Consider the following 20,483-nt stretch of genomic DNA (forward strand, 5'->3'; position numbering starts at 1 on the left):
TTTACATATTTTATGAACCCCACATTAGATGGTTATTATTTTTGTTTAAACAATAAATTACCTTTAATAAATACATGTACATATTAACCTGTGTATTTAGCACAAGGTTCTTTGTTCTTTGGTTTCGATCCATATTTTTATCTGGTATCATTTTCTTAGTTCCTGGAGGACTTCCTTTAACATATCTTGTAGTGAAGATCCTCTGGTGATAGACTCCCTCCATTTCTGTATGTCTTAAACATCTTTATTTTACCTTTATTTTTTAATTTTATTTTTTTAGAATTTTAGGATATTATTTTTCTTTCAGTACATTGATGATGTTGCTTCATTGTATTCTTGATTCAGTTGTTACATATAAGATATTTGCTGTCCTATCTTTGTTCTTCTGTATATACTGTGTTTTTCCCATTTAAGGGAAAGAGAATATTGTCTCTTTATCACTGGTTTTGAGTACTTTCAAAATGATGTATCTTGGTGTAGTTTTTCTTCATATTCCTTGTACATGGAGTTAACCAATTTGGATCTTTAGTTTTATAGTTTTAACCAATTTGGAAAAATTTCAGCCATTATTTTTTCAAATATTTTTCTTTTCTTGCCCTCTTGATACTCTCTCTGGAGACTCCAATTAAATATTTATCTAGTCACTTGAAGTTATCCCACAACTCACTGAGGCCTCTGTTAAGTTTTAAAAATTCTCTCTTCCCCGTGGATTTCATTTGAGATCATTTTTATTACTATCTTCAAGTTTACCACTTGCATTTTTCAATTTCTAATCAGCAATCAATCTCATCCAGTGTGTCTTTTCCATTTAACAAATTAAGGTTTTCATCTATAGAAGTTGATTTGGGTCCTTCTTTACATTTTCTATGTCTGTACTTAACTCCTTGAATGCATGGGATACAGTTATTATGATTGTGTGTATGTCCTTGTCTAATATTCTAACATCTGTGTCAGTTCTATGTCACTTTTGACTCATTAATTCTTCCCCTTGTTACAGGTCACATTTTCCTGCTTTTTTCATGTGTACCATCATATACTGGATTCAGAATATTTTGAACTTTACTTTGTTGGATGCTTGATACTTCTGCATTCCTATAAATATTATTGAGCTTATTCTGGGATTCAGTTAACTTGCTTGGAAGCAGTATATGTACTCTTTTTAGTTCTTCCTTCAGAATTTGTTAGGTGAGACTAAATCAGTGATTAGACTAAGGCTAATTTTCCCTACTTCTGATGCAAGACCCTTATTTATACTCTGTATCCCATGAATTTATTCAATCTTACTAGTGGGAAAAGGTGCTATTTCAGGTCACCTCTAAACTCTGATCCTCTCGGGTGGTTTTCCCCAGCCCGGAGTGGTTTCTTCACATAAAATTGCTGATCAGTACACAGCTGAATACGGTACTTGAGGGACTCTTCTGCACATCCTGGACGTTCTCTATCTCTACAGCTCTGTCTTCGCCAGTGCTCTGTACTCTGTCTACCTTGATCTCCTGGGACTCTCAATTTAAAGAACCCACTGGCGTTCCTTCCCTTTACCATATCCTGGAATCTCTGTCAAGGCTTTGAACTCAAGTAATAGTAGGACTTACCTTATTTGTTTCTCATTTCTCAGAGACGGCTGTCCTTCATTTCCTAATGTCAGACGTCCTGAAAAATTCAATTTGTCCAACTGTTTTATTGTTTTATGTGAGAGGGCCCTCTGGTCTCTGTTACTCTATCTGTCAGAAATAGAAGTCACTTAGGCTTTTAAAGAAAGTTTGCATGATTATTAAGCTCTCAGATTATGGGGCAAGATTCTTGTAGCATTCACATTCTATTCAGTTATACTTCTAGCATTGACATTTGTTCATGATGATAGTATGTGACTATAAAATATTAGCAAATGGCAATAATATTCCTCAAGCCATTCAGTTACATTTGATTAGCCTCACACGTTATGAAGAACATAGTGAGAAACATGATTAATATTTATAATATGGAGTTATATTTTGTATTATGATTAGTATAAAATGACTATTGTGTTGAGCAGTAAGAAATGAAAGGATTGTGTATTCTTTATTTTTATTTTTCTAAATTATTTTTATTGGAGTGACATTGGCCAATATGATTATATAGGTTTCAAGTGTACATTTTTATGATACATTATCTGTATATTGCATTGTGTGCCCACCACCTAAAGTCAAATCATCTTTTGTCACACCATTGTGTGACCCCCTTTACTCTCTACTACCCCTCCCAAGCCTCCCTTCCCTCTGGTAACTGCCATATTGTTGTCTGTGTCTATGAGTTTTTATTTGTTTCATTGTTTGTTCCTTTGTTGCTTTAAGTTTTATATCCCATATATGAGTGAATTCATATGGCTTTTAACTTTTTCCATCTGACTTATTTCGCTTAGCATGATATACTCAAGGTGCATCATGTTGTCCCAAATGCCAGTATTTCATATTTTCTTATGGCTGAGTAGTATTCCATCATTTATATGTAGGATTATCTATTAAAATTAAAGAATGTAATTTTGGTCACTTACATGGTAAAGTAAAAACTTTTTCTAAACTTTTTCTTCATCTTTGCTATTTGTTGCTCGTGTGTGTGTGTGTGTGTGTGTGTTTCTTTATTATGGCAAAGTATCACAATTTGTGTTTCGAGATGGTACAGTTTCCTTTCAGAATCAGTTATTCCAAAAGAGGTCTGCAGTAGTTATTGGCATAGTGGTTTCCTTAGGAATAAAAAAAGCATCCTATAATAAGCAATAGAAATAAGATTGTTACTAAACATTTAGAGACTTGCTGAATAAGCATGGACTATTGTGGTATTTAATATCTAGTAATATGTGTTTATTTGCAATAAAAACAGCATTAGGAACACACCAGGATGTATATATAGAGTTAAAAAATAATAACATGCAGATAGCAATTACACAAAAGTATCTCATATTCCACTCTTTCTATGGCAATAGCATTTGAAAATTTAAGTAAAATGCTTAGCTATTTGCTTAGCAACCTAGGAAATATTATACTCTTTGTCAGCTGGCAGCATAGTCCTTGCTAATATTTAGGCTAATAATAATAGAATATATAAAATATCTTCAAGATAATATTGTTTCTTTTTAATATTTTGTGTCATTGACATGTTAACGAGGAATCTGCACATGAATAATGTGCTCATACTTCCACGTGCCGAAGATGCTATGCAGAGTGACACATCAGCACACTGAATGAGACAGAGCATACCGCCTCTCTGCACATGAATTTATGTGTTCTGGCAAGCAGCAAATAAAGTCATTCATAGATTAGGAATCCCTGGCACAGTGTATTATCAGGGAAGCATTCTCTAGATGTAATAATTATAATGAATTGACTTGGATCTCAAGTATTGTCACTAAAGAACGCATATTTTTCTTATTTAAATATTCACAAGAATTTTGTATATTACCTTTGCAATTATACAATTAACATTTATAATTTATTTTTTTAATATTTAAACTTTAGATGGAATAAATTAGTGGAATAAAGCACACAACAGTTTATGATATAATTATTCACCTTTGTAAGTGATGAATCAATAAGGCAGAACAATAGATCCAACGTTTTTTGGCCATTTTATTGTCCATTTCTGGATTATGTTGGGACTCTAGTAGCTCTGAAGTGTCTTTAGTATGGAATGTTGTAATTAGAGAAACTTTCTTGAAAAATATTATTCAAAAGAGGTGCTTTTCAAACTGAACTCCAAAGATTTGCTTACTTCTGGAGCTTGTATATCCTGAATATGTATTCATAAAACTAGCGAGAGTGAAACCCTGCGCTAGGAACCCCAAAATGCTGTTCTGAGGTCTGCCTGCTCCTTGGAACTTATGTCAAATATTACGCAGGATCCTGCCTGCCTGCCTTCCTCTTAGTGATCTTCTCAAACATTTTCCCCGAGAAGAGGCTTTACTCACTTTTGTTTTCTTCATATACTTTATATAAAGGGATTTTTTTTTGGCCAAAATAGAAAAAATGTTTAAAAGTATTGGTGTTTCCATTTCAAAACCCACATTTATCTTTATTTTAAGCATGCTCAGCTTCTTCAATTCTTAAATAAGATATTAAAATACATTTTGCCCTGATTGCCTTTCATGGCTTATATATAGACTCTTTTAAAAACTCAAAGCAAATGAATTTAGTTCAATAAGTATTTCTTGAGCATCTGCTGTGTGCAAAGCATAGTGATAGGCTATTTTGAATAATATATGCTGCAGACTACCAACGGTCTTATAATGTATTTGAAAGGAAGGAAGATGTGTAAACCCAATAATTTAACACATGATTAATTGGCATAAAGCCAATTCACAGGTTTTATGGGTTCTCCCAAATCTTTCCAAAATAGACAGCAAGCTATTTGAGGGCAAATCTGTTTTTGTTTTGTTTTGTTTAATGCAAGATTTATCCTTAGGGCCTACTGGCATAGGATTCTGGTTGACAAAGGTGGCAATTAAAATTTAACAGACATGACAATGCATTGAATTAAGGTGGTAGGTTTTGAAATGGCTGAACCAACTTTCCTAGCCATATGGGGCTCTCAAGGTAGCATGGGGTCAGTCCCTAGAAGAAACTAGATGCCATCCTGAGGAGTTAAAAAAATAGCAAATTTCCACATACTTTCGGTTTTATTTATCATTATTCTTAGTGCTCCCACCCACCCTTTCCCCTCAGCCCTCTGGAAGAGTTCCTGGGCCTGGCTTATTTTTATGATTGAATTATATGATAATTTATGGCTCTAAGTAAATTGCTCACAATACTATTTTCTGCTACTTAGGAGTGCCAAATCTAATTAGATCTACCACAAAATGTATATTTTAAAAGTTGTTTTCTACCCTGTAAAAAACATTGATTTTCCATGGGTAACAGAGAAATGATATTCAAGAACCTACACTGATAACCAATTAGTACCAAAATTTATATGTAAATAAACATTGTACATATTTATATATTCGGTATATAAAAATGTTTGTATGTTATACATTTTTCAATTTAAATAATTATTGAAATGTATACATCAGTCTAGGGGTTATCCTGATTTCTCCTTTGTCAGTCTTGCATGTTGGATGGAAACAGTTTGTGACAGTGATTGATTTATATGCAGCCACTTCTGAGAGAGTGATTGTTTTAATTAAAATGTTGGGTATTTTCCCCTTATATCTGAAGGCAGTTGGATTGATTTGCTTTTCTTCAGTTCTGAGTGTTGAGGCTAATATATTATGAAACATCTTTTTTTTCTTGGTGTACATGGACATTAGCTTTCATTATTTCTATTTTAACTAATATCAGAGAGCATGGAATGGAGTGTCACACAAGAAGTATCCTCAAAATACTTGAGGCACAGCAAATGGAAAAAAAAGAGGAGAAAATTAAATTAAGACAACCTAAGCTTTCTTATTTTCTTAAGCAGAGTGGATATGTTGAATGCATAAGTGTTTTTGGAAAAGAATAAAGAACTCTAACAATTTATTGAATTGAAAAATATTTTGTAGTTTCACATGGCTAACTCAAATATGGTTGTGGAACTTCAGATATAGAAGTTTGGAATATATCAGTATATTGAATACAAAATCCTTTTCTGGTAGGTCTTATATTTAACATTTATTAGAAGAATGCCACCAAACCTTCTTATCCCATTATTTAAATAAAAAGTGAGCATGTACCTCAATAAAAGTTTGTTCACACATGTAATATTTTTACTGTTTTATAATATATCAAGACATAATATTCATTGAGGGTGATGTTCCATTTTTAGGATAGTAGATGTATTTTAGATTGTCTTCTTAATATTTCATACTCTTTTGATTGAGTTCCTGTTAGATCTGACTAGATAATCATTGCTTTGTTATTTACCTTGTGTACTTGTTTCTCTCTCTCTCTCTCTCTCTCTCTCTCTCTCTCTCTCTCTCTCTCTCGTTCTCTCTCTCTCTCTCTCTCGTTCTCTCTCTCTCTCTCTCTCTCTCGTTCTCTCTCTCTCTCTCTCGTTCTCTCTCTCTCTCTCTCTCTCTCTCTCTCTCTCTCTCTCTCCTCTTAATCTATCACCTTTTTCACCCAAAACATTCATTTTCGAAAACCCATATGGTTGTTGATTTTTCCTAAACACAATTAAGGAACGCTAAATACCAATCCAGTAGTTCAGGCTGAATGCCAATATAGTCTCATGTGATAACTTCCAAAGAAAATTGTTGAAAGGCCAGCAGTAGTTATGGGGAGGTGAACAAATATTGCTATAACACTATGCTTAGCACTACAATGCTCAAATATGTCATTTCACTTTCCCTATCTCTATTGTCTAGTTTACCCAGGGCTAAATCCACAGTTCTCCATAGAGCTACTAACTAGGGAGGTTTGCTGCCATTTGCTGAAAGGTAGAGTCTGGGCTCCCATATTATCTTGCTGTTGGTGTAACTGCCACAATTCCACTCCTATTTTACTTGGTTATTTTAATAGTACTTTGATTTTCCTTTTGGGAGCCACTCTTCTCTGATACTTAGCCTATAAAATTTAGGGGGATGGTGCCAGGGGGACCCATGCCTGGCCAAGGAGCACATTCAAACAAAATGATTCTTACCTCATCATACCTGGAGCTTATCTACCCGTGGACTTACTGATAATGTAATTTTATAAATTCCATTTGTTAATGATCAAAGAATTGTGTGTATTTGTTCTTAACCATATAATCCATGCAGCAGATATATACAAAGATACCATATTAGCTATATTATTGGTGTTAGCTTTTGCTCCCCCCCCCCCCCCAGCATCACCTTTAATCCATACTATCTCTGTTTTTAAGTGTTTTCCATAAATTACAATAACTTTAGTTAAGCTAAATAATATAAGTTATACGTTTACTCAGTCAGGAACACATAAACTTCAACATATTGCAAAGCACTCATTAGCAACAGGACTGAGAGCCAGGGTCACTATGTCAGCCCCTCAGAATTAGGGTGTGACCCAAACTGCCTCAGGCACTCCAAAGACCCAGTGTGACATGTGACCCTGAAAACTTCGATGTCAATTCATGTTAAAGGTTAGCACAGCTAACATGTTTTATTTTTGGAGATAATAAATGCACAGGAAGTTCTAGTCCTGGGTCTTCACACAATGCAAGGGGTTGCTGTTGTTTTGGAGACATGTGCTATTATTGCAACTGCCCAGTCTGGTTCCTGTCCGCTGACATTTGTGTGAGATTTTCTTAGTCCCTTTTTTTTCAACTTTTCTAGAGTCAGGAAATAATACATGGAAGTGAGCTGTCCAGCACATATTAGACTGAAGTTAAGTGCAAAAATGAAGTGCTATATCCTTCTATACACAGTAGATTTAGAAGTTTTGTAATATGTTTGCTTTGCCAGACGGCACATAACTGATGTAGCTATTTTCTCAGTAAAATAGTTTTTTTGTTTTGCTTATTTTTTGCTATGTTTATTTGGTTGCATACTTTTTACCTTGGGGAAAAGTTTTCTTTTCCTTTTATTTTAATTATTTGAAAGAACGCCCTTCAAGTATAAACAGTCACATTGCATAATAGTCAATTTTATAAGTAATAAAGTATCATAGTGAAGGTTTCATGGATTGTGACCATGCACAAAAAGAAACTAATAAATTTAATTTTTGAAAATTCAGGGCAACCAGTTAATCTACACTGTATTTACATTTAGGTTATTTGCATATATGCGTGCAATATTATTTGCAAGTATGTATGGAGTTATATTTTTACTCATTTCTTGGCAAAAGACATTAATAAATTTTGCGAAATATATTTTTATTGATTTTTAGAGAGAAAGGAAGGGAGAGGGAGAGAGAGATAGAAACATCACTGATTGGCTGCCTCCTTCACGTCCCACACTGGGGATCAAGCCTGCAACCCGGGCATAGGCCCGACTGGGAATTGAACTGGCGACCTCTTGGTTCACAGGTCAACACTCAACTGTGGAGCTACACCAGTCAGGAGGCATTGATACATTTTTATTAAAATTTCTGTATTTTCATTATAAATGTATCATGCCATTATTATAAGAAATTTTGCAAATAGTAAACTGTTGAAAAGTAAATGTTTGAGTAACTATCAAAATACCGTTACATTTAACATTTTTGTGTTTTCTCTCCCATGTATTTTTATTTATGGATAGTAATTTTTAAATAATCATGTTCATGTTATATATATATATATGTATATTATCACACAAAACTTTTTAACACTGAACATTTAATTTAAAATAAGAAGTCTGGGAAGTACAATTGTGAACATTTTTTATTGATTAATTGATTTTAGAGTGTCTGAGAAAGGAAGAAAGAAACATTAATTTGTTACTCCACTTATTTATGCATTCATTGGTTGTTTCTTATATGTGCCCTGACCAGAGATAGAACCCACAACCTTGGCATATCATGATGTTGCTCTAACTATCTGAGCTACCAGGCCAAGACAAATCGTGAACATTTTTAAGGCTTTTTTTGTGATCACCATCTTGCTTTTTATGTTGTTCCAATTTTTACTTGTACCAGCAATATAAGAAGTTACAAATTACCTCATCAGAATTCATGTAGAAAATATATATTGCATCGCTCCTATTTATCTAGATCCTGAAGATGTAATGGTGAGCAATATCATACATTTCAATTTTCTTCTTGAAACTTGCAGTCCAATTTGGAGACAGACATGCATCATATAATTGCAAAAATAAATGTGGAATTAAAACCATGAATTCTAACGCAAAATATTAGCATCTGTTTAATCTCAGTGGTGGGTATATGGATGTTGGTTTCATTGTTTTCTATATCTTATAATGTATTAAAAACATTTCAACGTGAAATAATTTTGTTCATTAGATTTCACGTATAAGTGAAATCATATGGTACTTGTCTTTCTCTGACTGGCTTCTTTCATTTAGCATAACATTCTCCAGGTCCACTCATGCTGTCACAAAGGGTGAAATTTTCTTGCTTTTATGACTAAATAGAATCCCATTATGTAATACCACAGATTTTTTATCCACTCATCTACTGATGGACAAATCTTGGCTATTGTAAATAATGCTACAGTGAACATAGGGGTGAATATATTCTTTGAATTAGTGTTTCGGGTTTCTTCAAATAAATTTCCAGAAGTGAAATTACTGGGTCACAAGTCAGTACCATTTTTTATTTTTTGAGGTAACTCCACACTGCTTTCCACAATGGCTGCACCAATCTGCATTCTCAGTGCACAAGGGTTCCCTTTTCTCTACATCCTCACCAACACTTGTTGTTTGTTGATTTATTGATGATAGTCATTCTGACAGCTGAGATATCTCACTGTGGTCTTAATTTACATTTCTATGATGATTAGTGACATTGAGCATCTTTTCATATGTTTATTGCCCATCTGTTTGTCCTCTTTGGAGAAGTTTCTATTCAGATATTTTGCCCATTTTTTACTTGAATTGTTTGTGGGGGGGGTTTGTGTTGATTTTTAGAAGTTATTTATAAATTTTGGACATTAACCCCTTATCAAGATGTATTATTGGCCAATATGTTCTCCCATTCAGTGGGCTCTCTTTTTTATTTTTTTTGGTGGTTTCCTTTGCTGTGCAAAATCTCTTTAGTTTGATGTAGTCCCATTTATTTATTTTTCTTTTGTTTCCCTTGCCCAAGGAGACATATCAGCACTACTAAGTAAAATAAAGACAGACTCATAGATAGAGAGCAGGCAGACATCTCTGGTGGGGTGGGGAGGTTGTTGTGGAGTGAGATTAAGCAAAAGAGAGAGAGAGAGAGAGAGAGAGAGAGAGAGAGAGAGAGAAAACTCATGGAAACAGTGTGTGATTGGAGGATTGGGAGGGGGTTGGGGGAGATAGAGGAGGGCATAGAGGGGATAAATGGTGATGGAAAATTTTTAATTTAAATAAAAAATAAAATAAAAGAGATAAGAGGAGTAGGAAACTTGGGTTACACAATATATTTGTTTAAAAATTTGGATCATACTGAACATCCAGTGTTTGCCCGGCATTTTCAAATAACTTGAATGTTTTTCTATGTCATACCAAAAAAAATAGTTTTGCTCATATAAAAGAAAAATAATTTTGATGCTTAAAAAATGTTACACCCATGAAATATGCTTCCATAAAAGCATTCAAGGAGGAATCTGACTTTGTCTGAGGTGTTAGGAAAGTACCCTAGAGGAAGTGCTGATGGAGCTGATCTTGGCAAGGAGGAAAAGGAGTTAACTATGCAAGGATGTATTTGTGCATGTGGGTGTATGCGCACAGATGTTCAAGGGGCAGCTTTATGCTGGTGGGCGTATTTGAGACAGGTAAGGTTGAAGGAACAGGATGAATGTGGGAGATAACGGAATGTTTGCAGGCAGTCCACAGTGACCCAGGTTGGGCTACAAACAGGGCACTGCGTGGGAGCAGTAGAAAACAAGGCCAGGCAGATAAGACAGGCCCCATGGCTGCAGGGTGTTTGAGTAATTGAGCCGCCAGCGAAAAGTTGCTGTGTATTTCAGGATCTGATGGATTATAACAGGCACAGTACAAACAGAAAGACCACCTAGGAGAGGCCCTGAGGGGCTTAGCTGCTGCTACCTGTGAAAATGGAAAAAGAATGAAGGAGCTGGGAAGACCGTATCTGTAGGTATTAGTCAACTCATTGGGAAAAAAAAAATAAAGCAAGCATTGCCCAGCCTGCATGGCTTGGAGGTCAGGCATGCAGGAGGCAGCCAATCAATGATTCTCTCTCATCATTGATGCTTCTCTCTCTCTCTCTCTCTCTCTCTCTCTCTCTCTCTCTCTCTCTCCATCTCCTTCCTCTCTGAAATCAATAAAAATATATGTTTTTAAAGTCAAGCATGGAGTTGATCTTTAGGGGGCAGATACTGTTAATATAAGTAGTCATGTCAGGGGTAGACTTTTGGATGGACTTGGTGAAGGTGATACTGGAGGAAGTTTAGACTTACAGTATGAAATTGCCTGGGTAGAGAGATTTATTGGAAATGCAGCCAGTGGCAACGTGGGTTGGATTGTAGAATAGATGTTCAAGAACTTTGATTCTTTCTAACTTCATGTCAGAAAGTGGGCAGGAACATGTTAAAACCCAGCTTTGCACTCGTTAGTTATGAGCTCTTCATCAAGTTACTTACTAGCCCCGTGTCTCCACTTCCTCTTCGTCAGAAAGGGCTTCCTATTAAATAACTTGTGGTGAGGAAGCAATGAGTTAGTCCTGTGATGTACTTGGAACAGTGCCTGGCACCTGAGAAGAACACAATGTTGTTATGGTTTCTAAAAAGAAAATACCAGATAATGTGAAACTAGATAAATAGAACTCAATTTGATTTTGTTTCCTTGGAGTTAAATGAGAACTCAACACCACAATTCCATGTTTTACTCACACTTCCTTATCAGAAATAAAGTGAGGTCAAGCAGGGCTCTCTAAGCACGATGTCCTCCGGGTTCATCCATGTTGTCACAAATGGCGTGATTTCCTTCTTTTTAAAGCGCAGTAATATTTCATTGTAATATTTCCATGTTCTTTATTTACTTACTGGTTGATGGTCACAAGCTTTTTCCATATCTTGCATACTGGGAATGATAATGTAATCCCTGAGATGGGGATGCAGATATCTCTTTGAGATCCTGATTTCATTTCCTTCAGATACGTACCCTGAAATGGAATTGCTAGATCATATGGTAGTTCAGTTTTTAATTTGGGGGGAACCTTTTTTTCCCCAGCGGCTGCACCGATTTACATTTCCACCAGCAGTGCATGAAGGTTCCCTTTTCTCTACATTCCCATCAATACTTGTTATCTCTTTTATTTTCTGATAATAGAAAAATCATAAAAGTAGGGCTCTCTTCGTGCAAGTGTGAGGGCGCTGGTGCCTTCGCACTGCCTTGGCTGACCTAGTTAATTCAAGTTCAGAAGATTTAGTAGCTAAAATATGCGATTATTTAAAATAAGTGATTCAGAACATAAACATTTTAGAGAAAAAATGCCCATCTCTAAAATTCTTTGTTTTCATAGCAACTAAGAATTTGCCTCCCCTCCGCTGCCTTTTTACTTTTGTTCTCTCCTTTTCTATGCTGCTATTGTCAGTGATGAGCAAAAATCTGCTGCAGCAAACCTAAGAAAAGAAGTCCTCAATACTTAGAGGGCTGATTGCCCAGTCAAGTCCGACTGAGTGATGGGCAGACTAAGGTGCAAGAGTCGTTTTTTCCCCACTAATGCATATCTTAGAGTGATGTGATTTTTAAAGTGATATACTACAGAAGAAGGCACCTACATAGCACGATCTAATAATCACTTAGATGTTTCTTTTTAAAATCCTAGCCTTCTGAAAACATTTATATTCTAATACGTTTAATCACACTGATGTGGTGCTGTGGTGTTCATACATCATGTTTCAGGTTTTCTATATTATGCTAACTTTGAAGAAAATCTGTGTATCATGGAGTCATTTTTCAAGTTATTAGTTTTACCAGATGTACATTTAAACAGATATTGGCATTTTTAATTTCTTGAGGACTAAACAAAAGGCTTAGAATATTCTACTTTTGAACATCTTTTTCTGTTTTTGTTTTTGCATGTGTGTGTACTGTGTTCACCTTTTTACAAATCCACATTTTTTCTTTTTTTAAAAAAAACTATACTATAGCAAGGAATATTTTTTTATTGAATTTAGTGGGATGACATTGGTTAATAAAATTACATAGGTTTCAGGTGCACTATTTTATATCATCTGTGTGTTCACCACTCCAGTGGGAGGAGACTTGAGTTGGAATGGCGACCACAATTTTTCTATTGATTTCAAGGTGCTAGGCTTCATTGTTCTGTGACATCCTATTGTTTTGCTAGCATGATCAGATTTGCATGTCCCTTTCAGCAATTGTGGAGATGGTGAGGATTGTGATATACCACATCAAATCTAGTTCTGATAGGGGCATGGCTTTTGAAAAGCCACCTGCCAATATTTATTTTCAAAGATACAACTGGCTCTTTGTGAAGCACTGGATCACTAGAGTGGTCCTGTTTTCATTGAATCATTACATGAGAAGTGTGTTCCTATATAAGTTCCATTTTAATAAACTTCTATTGTCCTCTACCTCAAGACCTTTGGCCAAGAACCATAATCCATATTGATAATTTTACTCTCCTTCTTAGTTCTATAAATGCGTAGAGTTATCTATTAAATTTGTCTGATTTATCTAGATTGTGGCCAGAGCCGACCTCACGGCATAGGCTTGTTGTTTGGTCTCACCCTGAGTTCAGAAGCCCGTTTTGTCATTTTCCTCTGGATCATGCATAAGAACCAAAGATCCCTCCATGCAAGTTAGAGTGACCCTTTAGACACCAAGCAACATTCCCCATTTTGGGGCTTTTTCTAATAATGTGCATTAAAATGTTTGTATATTTTTGTTGTTGTTTTAATTTTTTAATTATTTGTTGATTTGAGAGAAAGACAGGAAGGGAGAGAAAGAGGGAGAGAGAGAGAGAGAGAGAGAGAGAGAGAGAGAGAGAGAGAGAGAGGCTGACTTGTTGTTCTTCGAATTTTTGTATCCTCTGGTTGACTCTTGTGTGTCTTGACCAGGGATTGAATAGGAAACCTTGACATATGGTTAAGATGCTCTAACCAACTGAACTACCTGGCCAGGGCCAGTATGATTTCTTTTTTAAAATACAGGTTTTTCACACTTGGGGATTACTTGTTAAATTAAGTTTTAAAATCCACTCATAGGGCTTTAACATGGTTTGTTTGAGTCAGAACTTTATAAAACTCTTGTATTGACATCCTGAATGATATTAGCTTAAACTATTAAATTAATTATTTTAGGACTCATCTAACAGCTAAACTAATAGATTAAGTAGTTTAATCATTTTAACTAATCATTTAAATGCACGCATATTAGTTTTATAAAATGACCCACTTTCTGCCGCTGACAAATGCAGCTTACAACAATGTTCTCTTTACCTTCTATGCTTAGTATACTCCAGGTTTCACAAATACAGAGAAATCTGGGACTCACAAAATATAAGATGCTACTTCTCTAAAATGCCCTCTTGTTTCTTAAAAATAAAGAAAAAAAACAAACAAAAAGAAATTCTATTGTGATACATTGTGAGGCTTATGATAACTGTGTTTGCCTTTCAGATCCCCAGCTCAAGGGTATAGTGACCAGGTTATATTGCAGGCAAGGCTACTACTTGCAAATGCACCCCGATGGAGCTCTCGATGGAACCAAGGATGACAGCACTAATTCTAGTAAGTGACAACTTCAGACCACCAGTTATGTTAGCACAGTTGGTAGAAGACACGCTGCTGACTTTTAAATAATACATTTGCAATTATTTGGTTATGTTGGCTCATTTTTACAATGTTACAACTAGAATAACATTTACAATTTTACTTGGACCACATGGATGGAAATATTAATAGAGCAATGAAAGAAACCTGCTACTTTAAGATAACCCTGTTAATATTTTAAGTATTTTTCAAACAATTGTCATAACTCAAATATTATTATTACTTTTAACCTCATTGTCATAAAAGTCAAATAAGTACCCTAGAGCTTTCAAGTAGAAGTTGGTTACATGTTTACTTTGGAATTGTTATTTATATCAGGACTGTAGCTTATTAATGAAAATTCTGGAAACTCAAGGGATACAAATTGGTTTAAATAATAAAAATTTAATTTTTAAACATTTGCATTCAACAAGAAAGGATCTCTTTATAGAGAGGACTTGAAGGCTGTGTGCCTCTAAATACATTGTATACGATGTTTGACCACTATATAGAATTGGGTCTGTGATAAGATTTTTTAGTAAAAAGCCACACACTTCCTATCATATTAATGTCTGTCTTCATTTTACTATTTTTTATATATAATTTTTCTTTGTATTTGTATTCTAGTATCTCTCCTTATTCATTTTTTGTGTGTTTTTCTTTCCCATTTTCTATTTACCTGGGCATCTCATTCCTTTTAATTTAGCACATCAGTTCTAAAATAGACACACTTTGTACTGCTCAGGAAAATTAGTGAAAAGCAAAACCTTATTTTATTTTATTAAAAATATTTAACCATATATTACCAGTGGGTCAGGAATGGATCTGAATCTTTTCATCCATTTATCATTTATCCTTAGTTACTATTAGTGCTCACCCAAGGATATTTTTCCCATTGATTTTTTTTTTAGAGATAGTGGGGGGTGGGGGGGGGGAGAAACATCAATGTGAGACAGACATTGATTAGTTGCCTCCCACATGCACTCAGACCTGGGCCAGGGATTGTACCTGCAATCCAGGTACATGCTCTTGACCTGGACCCTTCAGTGCAGGGGCCAACGCTGTAACCACTGAGATTTCTGGCCAAGGCTCATTTATTCTTTATCGAACTTCATTCCAATGCCAAGAAGGAAGGATTTGAATGCATGTAAGCCAATTATAGGCATTTTTTATTTTAAATTCTAGTAATCAAAGTTTCACTAATACTGATTCTGATAGCATCTGATAATATGAAATAGAATATTTTTGCAATTGATATTACTATGTGAAATATCAGTATTTTTAAAGCCACTGTGTTTATTTTTTAAACTTGGATATTGCTTCATTTTTCTGTTAACTTTAAAATTCTTTTTGATTTATCTACACTTTACTCTTTTTCAATTTCTAATAGTTTTCCCTTTATGTATCTATTATATCATCTTTTTATATTTTTTAACTTTTCCCTATTATATTTGCTCATTGGTTTATTTTTTATTTCCTTTTTTGATTTAAGAAAAGAGAAGGTATATTAATTCAGACAGAAGAAAGAGGAGGCATTTTTATTAAAAGACCAGTGTCGTTGTTTACTTGGCATTTTTATAATTAGGTTGAATGTTTTAAAATTATCGGTACTTGACCATCTTTGTCCTGTAAAAGATGTCAATTTCTCCTGGTTCAAGTTCACACATACATCTGCTCTTTTTTTTAAAATCTTTAACTCCTTGCCAATTATTTCAAAAAAGGTGTTCCCCCTTTCTTACATCTCACAGTTATGGGGGTCGTGAACTTTTGATATTAATAAGTTCTGATGACTTCAATGTTCTCTGATTTCCTTTGACCAGAGTCTAGTAGAGCAAAGGAACTAGTTTTCCTAACTCTGATCACTACAAGAGCTGACTCTCTGATTTATCAGAATAGAGGCTGTTGTCATCTATTACAACAAAAGTTTTTTTTAAGGAAATAAAATATAGCTGTAGAAGATGCTGCATAATTGGAATTCTTAGAAAAATAATTTCCTTCAAATGAATGTTTTATGATTTTTTCCTACCTTCTTCTTTGGTTTTTATAATGCCAAATGAATTTGTTCCTTTTAGTGATGAGAATCAATATCAGATTCAGAATGGTCAAGTAGACTTCGTTTAAAAGCATAATCCTTCAGAATTGAAGAAGTAGCACAATATTTTCTAAATTGTAAAGTGCTGATGTAGACATTGTATACATCCACGCATAATTATGTCTGGTTATCTGAATAATATCACACACTAAACTGGAAAGCCCACATACTAAAAGATACGTGACTTTCTGTTCTCTAAATGTATGGGGCTTCTTTCCTCCTATTGTGTAACTGCATTAGAAGGAACAGAATCTCTTGGTAACTCTTGAGATCACCTCTTATCCCCTTAAATGCTGCAGATGAACAGTTTTGGGCATGAAGCAGTGACAGAAGCCCCTGTGTAAAAGCAAACCAGAACTAAATCACATTGCCCACACTCAAGGGAGTGAAATTCTCTCTCTATATATATATATATATATATATATATATATATATATATATATATTGGATTGGATTTTTTTACAGAGAGGAAGGGAGAGGGAAAGAGAGTTAGAAACATCGATGAGAGAGAAACATCGACCAGCTGCCTCCTGCACACCCCCTACTGGGGATGTGCCCGCAACCAAAGTACATGCCCTTGACCGGAATCGAACCTGGTACCCTTGAGTCCGCAGGCCGACGCTCTATCCACTGAGCCAAACCGGTTAGGGCAAGGGATTGAAATTCTTATTCTAAGATCTAGTCTGCAGCTTCTTTTCTTACAAGTTACATTGCATTTTTATGCACTGTAAGCCAATTTGGCTAGTTTTGTTACCATTTCAACACTTGCAGAGCCGTAGCAGAACAGTATAAAGCAGGGTGAGACAAAGGTCCTCTCCTCAAAAGGCTATAAAAATTGTATAACTATAAAATTTAATAAAACTTGGCAGAATTATAGCAGCTTTACAAAAGCAATAGGAATTGCTAATTAACTCTACTTTTGTGTACTGTCACCTTTTGAACTAAAGTATACAGTTTTGTTAATGATGAATTTTAAGATATTTTCTTTTCTCGGGTTCATTGCAGTAGTCTTATGAATCTTAAGAAAATTGTTAGTCCAGAAAGGTATTTTTTAACTGAGAGTGAGTATTAGAGACAGTTCCTGATGAAAGCATTGTCCTTTTGGTTGGAGGAAGGGTGTGATATAATTTTTCACCATGTTTCAGTTTTATGATAATTCTCTGAACACAAAACAAGGATTAGTCATCCATAAGTAGGAAAATAAGGAGAAATAACCAAAGAGTGGCCCTGATGCCACCCAAATTTACTAACAGGACAAGCCTGAGGCTTAAACCTTCAAATCTTTGTGATTTGAGTTCAACACATATCCCACTTTTAAATGTGAAATTATTTACAACTAGACAAAGTCAGAACCACCCTGCTAAGCTGCATTTGTCATAGTTTTTAGATAAATTAAGAAGAGGAAAAAGGCCAGCAGGTAGGTGAAGCTGATACTAATGTTGTCCCAGGGTTTCCAGCCTGAGATGCAGGAACCTCTGGGAGGAAAAAGTGGCGCAAAAAAAAAGTTGATAATAGAGAGGATGCTGCAGCAACTTGACTGTTTATCACTGACTTCTTTATGCCCTCGAAGGATCTATCACAAGATGAAGTGAACACTTGGGTTGCTTCATGACCACACTAATTTTCAGGGGGCACTTCCTTAAAAATCTTAGCGCTTCCCTTCTACCTACCATGAACTATGAACTATGAACTATGGTAGGTAGTAGTACCATGAACTATGGTATTTGATTAGGGCAGTGATGGCGAACCTATGACACGCGTGTCAGAGGTGACATGTGAACTCATTTTTTTGGTTGATTTTTCTTTGTTAAATGGCATTTAAATATATAAAATAAATATCAAAAATATAAGTCTTTGTTTTACTATGGTTGCAAATATCAAAAAATTTCTATATGTGACACGGCACCAGAGTTAAGTTAGGGTTTTTCGAAATGCTGACACGCCGAGCTCAAAAGGTTCGCCATCACTGGATTAGGGAGTGGTTTTCTTTCCTTCATTTTGCTTTTGGGGATGCCATGCAGGTTTTTTTTATGCTGCCAAACTCCATTGCTCCAGTTACCAGACCTACTAGATACTGCAAGCAGAGTAGGACTACAGAAATATCAATATGCTAGTAACTACAGCAATGTTAAAACCTCACACAAACCAACCCCTCTCACCTTAGAAATTCTCAATGTAATACCTTGATATGTAAAAATTGTTGATAGCTCACAGTTACCACCACCCCACAAGCCTTAGGATGGCGCTTCTCCTCTTGGCTATAGCTTAGGGTCCTTTGGGGAGCTTTCAAAATAAATGTATTATGCCCTATACCCACTTCCTGAGATTCTGATTTTATCTGGGATTGGACATGGCTGTCCTAGTTTACTAGGAAAGTACAGCCAGCATTGAAAATCACTACTCTGCGGAGACATAGAGTATTCCACAGAGTAAACAAAATAGCATGAACTTCTTCATTATTTTTACTCCCCTAAACTTTGTGGCATTGCTTTATAATTATGTATAATACTAAAATAATTAAAAAATACAATGATGTCTCAATTAATGTGGAGACCCGTGGCTTTAATTAGCACCATGTATCCAACATGGTCAGTTCTGTATGGTCTTCCACATGACAGTGATTATTGGATTCACTTCTTATTATCATTTCATAAATGATAACTTGTATTTATAATTCAGGTCCAAAACAAAATCCTGCGAGGAAAACCCAGTGTGTTAATTTTAGTATGGTCATTTTAGACTATCCTTCATCATTTTTATTTTCCCCACACCCCTTTATTTTGGTGAGTTCGTGAATTATACCAGCTGGTCTATACCAAATATATGGAACCTACAAATACCATTAGGGATATGAAGCTTAGAGTATTTAAATATATTAGGTTAGACTAGTTTGTATGGTCAGGCATACAAGTATGTTTTCCCCAAAAAAAGTTTTGCACATAAACCAGGAATTATCCTGGTGCCCATCCTTTCAAATTATGAGGAAGATGGAACAGTTCAGATGTTCTAGACAAGAGTGAAAATGGCCAATGGTCTTCTACAAACAAAGAATACTAAGAGCTACATAGTGTTCACCAACTCCACATTCATGTTTAATATTAAATAATAGAAATAAGCAAATATAAATCTCATTCCTCAGTTTGAACAGCCCAATGTTAGTTTGTATCATGAAAGCTAATGATCTACCTAATCGTATATGCCCCTGAGTATTCTTCTAGGGAAAATTACCTACAGCCATCCCCTGCCTTTTATCAGTTGTGTAGCACAGACATCTTTGGATACTGGGATTGGGATGTAATACCTGGAAGAGAAGGGGTAACTTTGTCTATCCTATTAAAAAATATGCCTCCAAATTAAATAGAGCACGATATATATCTACATACTGAGTAGACCCATGGATTGAAGTCAAAATTCCCCACATTTTTCAAATTATTTACCTTTTATGTAATACAGCTGATAAACAAAAAGTGAAAATATTTTATACATTTACTTCAACATTTTAATTTTTTATTGACTATTCTGGCCTGGTTCTATTGCTTAGGATTACATGTAAATTAAAAAGAACTTGGATGAGAGCAGACAAACTCACTGTGGATAATTAATAGTTCTCTTATAAATGTATCTATAATAAAGTCTCCCAAATCATCAAATGGTTACTAAACATGATGCCAGAAAACCCACTAACATGTGACACTGGCATGGAAGTGTGTAAGTGTGTTAAAGAGATGTTAAAACTTTTTAAAAAAACAATATAACATTACTATCTACACTCTGTAAAAAAAAAACATATAAAAACACTTCTTTGTTGATAAGGGAAGAAACAAAACATGGTAACAAATGATTGAGAACTTTTTCCTCTTTTATTTTAGTTTTCACTAATGATTTTATGAACTATGAACTATTAATAAAGAGCATTGTCTTTCTAAAATTTGCATTGCATTCAGTTTGATTAGTTCTTTCTAGATTTAGCACATTATCAGATGCACATCTTTCCTGGGCTCTGCTGGGTTATCATGTTGGTTCAGCAACAGTAATTGCGTTTTGGAATTACCTTTTTAACTCAGGGCTGTGCTACATTGCAATGATTAAGCACACCTTCTGCAGGAACAGCCAG

General features: G+C 35.0%; 1 protein-coding gene across 2 annotated transcripts in view; it reads left to right on the plus strand.

Annotated features, from left to right (window-relative positions):
- The window catches only part of FGF14 (fibroblast growth factor 14), a 543,289-nt gene that overhangs the window by 410,243 nt on the left and 112,563 nt on the right, over window positions 1–20,483 (plus strand). Inside the window, exon 2 of one of the 2 annotated variants that reach the window (XM_006086928.3) lies at window positions 14,146–14,256. The exons of the other annotated variant lie outside the window; for it this stretch is intronic. Within the exon in view, the coding sequence (XP_006086990.1) occupies window positions 14,146–14,256 (111 nt within the window). The remainder of the gene's footprint in view (window positions 1–14,145; window positions 14,257–20,483) is intronic. 2 annotated transcript variants of the gene reach the window in all.

The sequence above is a fragment of the Myotis lucifugus genome, unplaced genomic scaffold, assembly GCF_000147115.1.
Source record: "Myotis lucifugus unplaced genomic scaffold, Myoluc2.0 scaffold_33, whole genome shotgun sequence".
In the NCBI taxonomy this organism is placed as follows: Eukaryota; Metazoa; Chordata; class Mammalia; order Chiroptera; family Vespertilionidae; genus Myotis; species Myotis lucifugus.